This window comes from Tursiops truncatus, chromosome 9 (assembly GCF_011762595.2).
Source record: "Tursiops truncatus isolate mTurTru1 chromosome 9, mTurTru1.mat.Y, whole genome shotgun sequence".
In the NCBI taxonomy this organism is placed as follows: domain Eukaryota; kingdom Metazoa; phylum Chordata; class Mammalia; order Artiodactyla; family Delphinidae; genus Tursiops; species Tursiops truncatus.
This window is the reverse complement of record NC_047042.1, coordinates 47,202,448-47,213,598: the sequence shown is the minus strand read 5'-3', so window position 1 is coordinate 47,213,598 and position 11,151 is coordinate 47,202,448. Positions and strand designations below refer to the sequence as shown.

General features: G+C 40.2%; 1 protein-coding gene across 2 annotated transcripts in view; it reads left to right on the top strand.

Annotated features, from left to right (window-relative positions):
• The first annotated feature begins 111 nt into the window (after positions 1–111).
• Positions 112–11,151, top strand: part of ASB4 (ankyrin repeat and SOCS box containing 4) — a 122,022-nt gene continuing 110,982 nt past the window's right edge. Inside the window, exons 1-3 of one of the 2 annotated variants that reach the window (XM_073809698.1) lie at positions 112–248; positions 4,191–4,336; positions 5,023–5,162. In XM_073809698.1, coding sequence (XP_073665799.1) covers positions 5,112–5,162 — 51 coding nt within the window. In that variant the 5' untranslated portion in view covers positions 112–248; positions 4,191–4,336; positions 5,023–5,111. The remainder of the gene's footprint in view (positions 249–4,190; positions 4,337–5,022; positions 5,163–11,151) is intronic. The other variant, XM_073809699.1, reaches the window with a different exon arrangement.

Below are 11,151 nucleotides of genomic sequence, written 5' to 3'. Positions count from 1 at the left end.
GCTCACAGGCCGCGGCGGCTCCGCCCTCGGCGCGGCCCTTGGCCTTTGTCACCGCAAACCTGCCTCTTGAGACACCTTCCCGGCAGTGGGAACCGTCCTATCCCGCCCCTGGTTAGGCCAAGGGCGTGACACTTTGAATTCCTTCACCTCCCTTCACTAACAGACAACCCCACGGGAATCTCAAGCAGGCTGCAGGCCTTTCTCAGTTCTCGATTAATCTTCGAAGACATTCCTTCCGTCCTAGTCCGGTAAGAAACTTCTGGAGGACAGTTTTAAATATATATATTTTTTAATTACAGGAAAAGATACTGGGCCATGTCTTGTAAATACGTCATGTTGGAATCACTACTTTTTATAACAGGATGTAGATGGGAGGAAGGAAACATTCTATTACGTAATGCTTCATCTAGACTAGAGACCTCAAAACCTGGACACTATTTTATTTATTTTATTTTATTATTATTTTTTTGTCAGTGCCCTGCGGCACGCGGAATCCCGACCGGGGATTGAACCCGTGCCCCCTGCATTGGGAGCACCAGGGAAGTTCACCTGGACACTATTTTTGCTCCAAACTCAGTTTATGGGAATAAGACAAGAAAAAAAAAAACCCACCAAAAGCAAACCCCATTTTAAAACTTAACAATCATAACGTGAATAAAGAAAGAAAAAAGTATAAAAGAGAACCTTCCCCATTAAGATTGAGACAGTTATAATATGAGTATGGCTGAAACAAGCTTCTCATGGTTGCCAGTACTTAATTGCCACCCTGTAGTATGTAGGCAGAAATGATCACAATTGCCAATTTTCAACAAACATCGGTTTTATTAACAACCAGTAAATAAAAGCAAATGCCAATTTCTCACCTGTTCTGCACCAAGAAAAAAAAGAGACCCCTCAGTTTCTGTATGTCTCTGATTCAGTCCTAAAGGATATTAGGTTATATTGCATGGTAGATAGCAACATAGTTGTACTTTGAAAGTCCTGGAGGCTTACCTTTTTTTATGTCATGAACCCCTCTGGCAGTAGTGAAATTATAGATGCCTTCGCAGAATAACATAAATGCATACAATAAAAGGTGTGGGGCTTCCCTAGTGGTTCAGTGGTTAAGAATCCGCCTGCCAGTGCAGAGGACACGGGTTTGAGCCCTAGTCCAGGAAGATCCCACATGCCGCGGAGCAACTAAGCTCCTGTGCCGCAATTACTGAGCCTGCACTCTAGAGCCCGCGAGCCGCAGCTACTGAAGCCCACGCGCCCTAGAGTCCGCGTTCTGCAGCAAGAGAAGCCACTGCAATGAGAAGCCCACGCACCACAACAGAGTAACCCCCCCTTGCCGCAACTAGAAAGAGCCCACATGCAGCAACGAAGACCCAATGCAGCCAAAAATAAATAAATAATTTAAAAAATTATTTTAAAAAGGTGCAGATTGCAAAGGAGACCAATTACAGTCAAATGCAATTATCAAAGTAGTCTTTTAAAAGTTTGTGCTATAGTAATATAATAGTGTAATGTGTGCTACATTATTAACACGTTAAATAACAAGATCTAGCAACATTCTTTCAAATAGCGATGAGCATAAATGTTTTTTCAAGATGTCTGCAGCACTATAATGAAATAATGAACATAACTCTTATTTACATTAGTAACAAAGTCACAAGTATTGCTAATGCTTCTGAGATTTGATTTGTTTTCTACTTTCATAATTGAAGGAAATGTTAAATTCCTTTAGAAATCAAGATTTTTTTCCCTTCATTCAAGGTCATGAAGCCCCCAGATTCTATCCATGGACCATTTTGGTTAAGAATTTCACCATAGTTACCCTATGACTGGATACGTGTGGGTGGGATCTCTTCTCTAGGGACGTTTTTAATGTCAATCTTTGGGGACAGAGAAGAATCTCATATATGAAATCAGAATTTAGAATGAGGACCTAAAGAAGAAGGCCTGGGACTGTGGCCAGGGCTTCTGTATTAGTTCTGAGAGTCTTGTTCCAAGGTTTCTGGTTAGTGACTAGTATATAAAACTATTCCTCTTGGACTCTGGGTCAAGAGCTAGGCTCCTGTGTCTTCCAAATGTATCACAAAATGAGGAAACCATAAATTGTAAATAAGATTACCTTGTTGTGTGCTGTTCCCCTTTTGCTATTCCCAGGCTTTTAAAAAAGTCATGTGCTTAATAATTCATCCTGGTTTCAGCTGAAATTAAAGGGCCAAAGGTCTGTTTCTTTCAGGGTATACTCAGGGTAGCGAAATACAGCTTTTATGCTTACTTTCCCTTCTTGCCCGTGGCACTAATTGATTCTACCAATGTTTCTCACTAAGCCTAGACTTGTCCTCACATCTTTTCAAACAACGACAGAAGAAAAATTAAAATCTCTGAGGTAGCCGCTAACAGATTTCAATTCAGGATGAAGCCTACTCACCGTCCTGGGCCACCACAATGCCCTGGGGTTTAGGATAGAGGCATTTGTGGTAAAGAACCAGGCTTTCAAGTCCAGCAAAACCTGCCAAACCTCATTCTCAGAGAATCTTAGAGAATCCTCAGTTTAATTTTATTAACTCGACCAGTGAGTTCCCTCAAACTTGATCTCCTAATTCCTCCATTCTCTGTGTGAAGAGTACTATAGCTCCATTACTCTTCCTCTTTCTGAGTTGCTCTTGAAGCAACTTTTGCAAAAGTAACTCCATCCTTATCCCTATCCCTACCACCCTGCCAGAGCTAAGAATCACCTTTTCTCATGGCTGGGTGGGGAAGAGGGATGTTTTCTGATTTTGAAATCAGTAGCCTAATTTCTTCATCGTAAGAGGGTGGAGAAGCCTGGTCATTAAATTTTGTAGTATAGGGTTTCCCTGGTGGCACAGTGGTTGAGAGTCTGCCTGCCGATGCAGGGGACACGGGTTCGTGCCCCGGTCCGGGAAGATCCCACGTGCCGCAGAGTGGCTGGGCCCATGAGCCATGGCCGCTGGGCCTGTGCGTCCGGAGCCTGTTGCTCCGCAACGGGAGAGGCCACAACAGTGAGAGGCCCAAGTACCGCGAAAAAAAAATTTACAGTATATATGGTTGATCACATTTTATTGTATAGCTTACCCATCTTTTGAGATAACTGGGATTGATAGGCTACACCAAGAACCTAACCCTCGGCTAATGTTATTTCATAGGAAAAATGGTGTCTGACTCCCAAATAACCATGTTACCCAATACAAAACAAACTTGTTTTGGAACTTGTTTGTATGCTGGCAACTCCTTACACTTGGTTTGAGACAGTATTTCTCAAATAATGACATATAACTAGTTTGTAATTAGAAATTAATGGTTGTTAAGCAAAATTTCAGAAATAATAATAGCTTTTATCGATGCTTCTCAAACTATGTGTGGTGAAGGACAGGGTTTCTTTGCCTTTGTAAAGTAAAATGAAAGTGAATTACTAGAAAATGAAGTAAAAATTCAGACATACAAAATACAAGCCCAAATCTTTTATTATTTGATTCAACAGATGTAAAATGACTTTGTCAAATTCGTATAACAGTTTCTAAATGCTTACTCTCAAATTTTCATACTTATGTCACCATGGACCAGAAATAAAGCATTCACAGACCAAAAATGTTTCTTCAAACACATTAGTGGACTGCCTTTCATGATTGTACTTTTAATTCTTTAAAGTTCTTCGCAGTATATTATCACGTGTAATATTCCCAGTAATTTGTGAAATAGGTTTCTTGTGATTATTGTCATTTTATATAATATATGATGGGGCGTTGGTCCCTCCACATCCTTTTTATTTCCTTCCTCTCCTTACCTCTTTTTTTTTTTAAGGAGTCATATTTTTAGATCTTTTAACACAAAAATACATGGAAAAGGTGTTATAAAAGATAAGTATTATCAGTAAAAGAAAGATTTACTTTGTAGAGGCTTCACACTAGGGCTTCTTGGAGGGTAAAGGAGACTTCCCCACCACCAAGTCATTTTCTGAGAATTCCAATATACTAAAAAGTGAAGAAATGCCATAACAGAAACTTGTTGTATATATTTTAAAATATTTATAGTCAAGAAATTAACATTCTTCAAATATTAGGTTGAACAATATGAACTTGCTGTTTCTAGAGGTCAAAAACACACAAACGTAAAATAAAATTTTATGTGCTAGTCACAAGATAATTATGCATTTTGTAAAAAATATGCCTGGTTTATTACAGGAGGAGTGGCCCAGTAAAATGAATGAGTTTTTAAAATTCTGGATAAGAACAAGAAAGAGGAAGTGGAACCTGTGTTAAATCATCCTAATGTTCTTGTATATGTGGGAAGAGAGCAGAGATACTGGATAACTTTAAACTTTCTTAAGGTAAGATGCTAAAAGGAAAAGAGCAGTGTGTAAGTTCAAAAGCAAAAAAAAAAAAAAAAAGAATGAGTTTTTTCAATTGTGTCAATGTATCTCTAGAACAGATGAATAAACAATTTTGAGTTAAAGTTGAAAGTTAACCAGATGGTCCACTAGACCCAAGCCTCTTTTCTACAGAGGGCTGTCAGATTTGCTGCCTCTCTTCCAGGAGCAGTTGGACCCCAGATGGAGAGGTCAGAGGGTAGAAAATGTTGGGAGAGAGAAAAGCTGGGGAGACCAGAAACAAAAACTCCCCATCTCCTTCAGAGGCTGACTCAGTATGGCCTGAACTCTATGGAAAAAGTTAAGATATGTTCTGTTCATTCCAGGAAATACCTGCATGTTTCCCATTGTCTAATAGCAATAATGTTTCTAGTTATCTATAAATAAACCATATGTGCAACCTCTTTCAGAGTAACTACCACAGCTGTTACTTATTGAACATTTCCCATTCCAACAGGCTTTTCATATACTACCTCATTTAATTCCTATAACAACCATGTGGATTAGTTACTGTTATTATCTCCAATTTGTGAGTTATGAAACTGAGGCCAAGGGTTAAGTATCTTGCCCAGGGTTACACACCTAGAAAATGGTGGAACCAGAATCCAATATAAGAAAATACATATTAAAAATTCCTTCTTTCTCAGGGGACATCAGTCTTCGTTTTATTAAGGGCTTCAAACTAATAGGATGATGCCCACCGACATTATGGAGAGTAATCTTCTTCACAGAAATAATGCCATTTGCAGTGACATGGATGGACCTAGAGATTGTCATACTGAGTGAAGTAAGTCAGAGAAAGAGAAATATTGTTTGATATCACTTATGTGTGGAATCTAAAAAGAAATGAAAATGAACGTACTTACAAAACAGAAACAGACTCAGAAAATTTACTTATGGTTACCGGGGGCAGGGGGAAGGGTGGAGGGAAGGGATAGTTAGGGAGCTTGGGAATGACATATACACGCTGCTATATTTAAAAAGGATAACCACCTGTGGCGTTGCGGGTTTGAGGAGCTGGCTCGTGGGGGTGAGGTGTTTAGGAGCGTGGCCTCCCCACTCTTGTTGGGTGACATAACACAGACCTTGGGGCCAGATTTGCTGGGTTTGTGCCCCCACCCCAACATTTACACGCTCTGTGGCTTTGCACAACTCAAGTAGCATGAATCTCACTAGCACAGAGAGAAAGCTTCACTGAAAACTCACTACAGGGTGAGTGGTGGGGGAAGCCGGATTCCACGACAGCAGCAGCGGGGCTCGTGGCAAGAATGGCTTGCAGGCCACCCCGGGCAGTCTCGTCTTCCTGCAGCTTGTAGACCCTGAGGCTTAGGAGCTGTTGCAAGCACACAACGTTGAGAGAGTAAGGTGTTCTTCAGAGACCATCTGTACTGAATCCGAGACTGAACCCAGTGAAGACCTCTATATAAACGTTTAAGATTCTCGCAGCACATGCGGAGACCTACTCTTTCAGACACGAGCTGCTGGAGACAGCCTCATAGACAAATTGCTCCCAAGTCAGCCTGTTCTAGCTGAACAGCTATTGTAGACCCTCATAATCTGACTTCATAATGGAGACTGCCACATTCACTGCCGTGGGGCTGAAATGGTCTTGGTGCTCCAGCTGTGTGTCAGGCTTGAGTCTCGTAGGTGGGCGAGCCAAATTCAGGACATTGGTCTGCCAGAGATTTCCCAGCCCCACGTAATATCAATCATCGAGAGCTCTCCCAGAGATCTCCATCTCAACGCTAAGACCCAGCTCCACTCAACGACCAGCAAGCTCCAGGGTTGGACATCCTATGCCAAACAACTAGCAAGACAGGAGCACAACCCCACCCATTAGCAGAGAGGCTGCCTAAAATCATACTAAGTTCACAGACACACTAAAACGCACCACCGGATGTGGTCCTGCCCACCAGAAAGACAAGATCCAGCCTCATCCACCAGAACACAGGCACCAGTCCACTCCACCAGGAAGCCTACACAACCTACAGAACCAACCTTACCCACTGGAGGCAGACAGCAAAAAAAACAGGATCTACGAACCTGCAGCGTGCAAAAAGGAGACCCCAAACACAATAAGTTAAGCAAAATGAGAAGACAAAGAAATACACAGCAGATGAAGGAACAAGGTAAAAACCCACCAGACGAAACAGATGAAGAGGAAATAGGCAGTCCACCTGAAAAACAATTCAGAGTAATGATAGTAAAGATGATCCCAAATTGTGGAAATAGAATGGAGAAAATACAAGAAACATTTAACAAGGACCCAGAAGAACTAAAGAGCAAGCAAACAATGATGAACAACACAATAAATGAAATTAAAAATTCTCTAGAAGGAATCAACAGCAGAATAACTGAAGCAGAAGAATGGATAAGTGACCTGGAAGATAAAATAGAGGAAATAACTACTGCAGAGCAGAATAAAGAAAAAAGAATGAAAAGAATTGAGGGCAGTCTCAGAGACCTCTGGGACAACATTAAATGCACCAACATTCGAACTATAGGGGACCCAGAAGAAGAAGAGAAAAAGAGAGGGACTGAAAAACTATTTGAAGAGATTATAGTTGAAAACTTCCCTAATATGGGAAAGGAAATAGTCAATCAAGTCCAGGAAGCGCAGAGAGTCTCATAGAGGATAAATCCAAGGAGAAACACGCCAAGACACATATAACTCAAACTATCAAAAATTAAATACAAAGAAAAAATATTAAAAGTAGCAAAGGAAAAGCAAAAAATAACATACAAGGGAATCCCCATAAGGTTAACAGCAGATCTTTCAGCAGAAACTCTACAAACCAGAAGGGAATGGCAGGACATATTTAAAGTGATGAAAGGGAAAAACCTACAACCAACCAATGATCTCATTCAGATTTGAAGGGGAAATTAAAACCTTTACAGACAAGCAAAAGCTAAGAAAATTCAGCACCACCAAACCAGCTTTACAACAAATGCTAAAGGAACTTCTCTAGGCAGGAAACACAAGAGAAGGAAAAGACCTACATTAACAAACCCAAAACAATTAAGAAAATGGTAATAGGAACATACATATCTGTAATTACCTTAAATGTAAATGGATTAAATGCTCCAACCAAAAGACATAGCCTGGCTGAATGGATACAAAAACAAGACCCATATATATGCTGTCTACAAGAGACCCACTTCAGACCTAGGGACACATACAGACTGAAAGTGAGGGGATAGAAAAAGATATTCCATGCAAATGGAACTTATTCCATCCAAATAAATGAATTTGGTAAAGTAGCAGGATACAAAGTTAATGCACAGAAATCTCTTGCATTCCTATACGCTAATGATGGAAAATCTGAAAGAGGAATTAAGGGAACACTCCCATTTACCATTGCAAAAAGGATAAAATACCTAGGGATAAACTTACCTAAGGAGACAAAAGACCTGTATGCAGAAAACTGTAAGACCCTGAGGAAGAAATTGAAGATGATACAAACAGATGGAGAGATATACCATGTCCTTGGATTGGAAGAATTAACATTGTGAAAATGACTATACTCCCCAAAGCAATCTACAGATTCAATGCAATCCCTATCAAAATACCAATGGCATTTTTCACAGAACTAGAACAAAAAATGTCACAATTTGTATGGAAACACAAAAGACCCCAAATAGCCAAAGGAATCTTTTTTTTTTTTACCTCTTTATTGGAGTATAATTGCTTTACAATCGTGTGTTAGTTTCTGCTTTATAACGAAGTGAATCAGTTATACATATACATATGTTCCCATATCTCTTCCCTCTTGTATCTCCCTCCCTCCCACCCTCCCTATCCCACCACTCTAGGTGGTCACAAAGCACCAAGCTGATCTCTCTGTGCTATGTGGCTGCTTCCCACTAGCTATCTACTTTACGTTTGATAGTGTATGTGTGTCCATGCCACTCTCTTGCTTTGTCACAGCTTCCCCTTCCCCTTCCCCATATCCTCAAGTCCATTCTCTAGTAGGTCTGTCTTTATTCCTGTCTTACCCCTAGGTTCTTCATGACATTTTTCTTTCTTAAATTCCATATATATGTGTTAGCATACAGTAGTTGTCTTTTTCTTTCTGAATTACTTCACTGTATGACAGACTCTAGGTCCATCCACCTCATAACAAATAGCTCAATTTCGTTTATTTTTATGGCTGAGTAATATTCCATTGTATATATGTGCCACATCTTTATCCATTGATCTGTCAATGGACACTTAGGTTGCTTCCATGTCCTGGCTATTGTACATAGAGCTGCAGTGAACATTTTGGTACACGACTCTTTTTGAATTATGGTTTTCTCAGGGTATATGCCCAGTAGTGGGATTGCTGGGTCATATGGTAGTTCTATTTGTAGTTTTTTAAGGAACCTCCATACTGTTCTCCATAGTGGCTGTACCTATTCACATTCGCACCAGAAGTGCAAGAGTGTTCCCTTTTCTCCACACCCTCTGCAGCATTTATTGTTTCTAGATTTTTTGATGATGGCGATTCTGACCAGTGTGAGATGATATCTCATTGTAGTTTTGATTTGCATTTCTCTAATGATTAATGATATTGAGCATTCTTTTATGTGTTTGTTGGCAGTCTGTATATCTTCTCTGCAGAAATGTCTATTTAGATCTTCTGTCCATTTCTGGATTGGGTTGTTTGTTTTTTTGTTATTGAGCTGCATGAGCTGCTTATAAATTTTGGAGATTAATCCTTTGTCAGTTGCTTCATGTGCAAATATTTTCTCCCATTCTGAGGGTTGTTTTTTCATCTTGTTTATGGTTTCATTTGCTGTGCAAAAGCTTTGAACTTTCATTAGGTCCCATTTGTTTTTATTTCCATTTCTCTAGGAGGTGGGTCAAAAAGGATCTTGCTGTGATTTATGTCATAGAGTGTTCTGCCTATGTTTTCCTCTAAGAGTTTGATAGTTTCTGGCCTTACATTTAGGTCTTTAATCCATTTTGAGCTTACTTTTGTGTATGGTGTTAGGGAGTGCTCTAATCTCATACTTTTACATGTACCTGTCCAGCTTTCCCAGCACCACTTATTGAAGAGGCTGTCCTTTCTCCACTGTACATTCCTGCCTCCTTTAACAAAGATAAGGTGACTGTATGTGCGTGGGTTAATCTCTGGGCTTTCTATCCTGTTCCATTGATCTATCTTTCTGTTTTTGTGCCAGTACCATACTGTCTTGATTACTGTAGCTTTGTAGTATAGTCTGAAGTCAGGGAGCCTGATTCCTCCAGCTCCGCTTTTAGTTCTCAAGATTGCTTTGGCTATTCGGGGTCTTTTGTGTTTCCATACAAATTGTGACATTTTTTGTTCTAGTTCTGTGAAAAATGCCAGTGGTAGTTTGATAGGGATTGCATTGAATCTGTAGATTGCTTTGGGTAGTATAGTCATTTTCACAATGTTGATTCTTCCAATCCAAGAACATGGTATATCTCTCCATCTATTTGTATCATCTTTAATTTCTTTCATCAGTGTCTTCTAATTTTCTGCATACAGGTCTTTTGTCTCCTTAAGTAGGTTTATTCCTAGATATTTTATTCTTTTTATTGCAATGGTAAATGGCAGTGTTTTCTTGATTTCACTTTCAGATTTTTCGTCATTAGTGTATAGGAATGCCAGAGATTTCTGTGCATTAATTTTGTATCCTGCTACTTTACCAAATTCATTGATTAGCTCTAGTAGTTTTCTGGTAGCATCTTTAGGATTCTCTATGTATAGTATCATGTCATCTGCAAATAGTGACAGCTTTACTTCATCTTTTCCAATTTGGATTCCTTTTATTTCCTTTTCTTCTCTGGTTGCTGTGGCTAAAACTTCCAGAACTATGTTGAATAAGAGTGGTGAGGGCTTCCCTCGTGGTGCGGTGGTTGAGAGTCCGCCTGCCGATGCAGGGGACATGGGTTCATGCCCCGGTCTGGGAGGATCCCATATGCCACAGATCAGCTGGTCCCGTGACACATGGCCGCTGAGCCTGCGCGTCCGGAGCCTGTGCTCCGCAGTGGGAGAGGCCACCACAGTGAGAGGCCCATGTACCAAAAAAAAAAAAAAAGAGTGGTGAGAGTGGGCAACCTTGTCTTGTTCCTGATCTTAGTGGAAATGCTGTCAGTTTGTCACCATTGAGGACGATGTTGGCTGTGGGTTTGTCATATATGGCCTTTATTATGTTGAGGAAAGTTCCCTCTATGCCTACTTTCTGCAGGGTTTTTATCATAAATGGGTGTTGAATTTTGTCAAAAGCTTTCTCTGCATCTATTGAGATGATCATATGGTATTCCTCCTTCAATTTGTTAATATGGTGTATCACGTTGATTGATTTGCATATATTGAAGAATCCTTGCATTCCTGGAATAAACCCCACTTGATCATGGTGTATGATCCTTTTAATGTGCTGTTGGATTCTGTTTGCTAGTATTTTGTTGAGGATTATTGCATCTGTGTTCATCAGTGATATTGGCCTGTAGTTTTCTTTCTGTGTGACATCCTTGTCTGGTTTTGGTATCAGGGTGATGGTGGCCTTTTAGGAAGAGTTTGGGAGTGTTCCTCCCTCTGCTATATTTTGGAAGAGTTTGAGAAGGATAGGTATTAGCTCTTCTCTGAATGTTTGATAGAATTCGCCTGTGAAGCCATCTGGTCCTGGGCTTTTGTTTATTGGAAGATTTTTAATCACAGTTTCAATTTCAGTGCTTCTGATTGGTCTGTTCACATTTTCTATTTCTTCCTGATTCAGTCTTGGCAGGTTGTGCCTTTCTAAGAGTTTGTCCATTTCTTCCAGGTTGT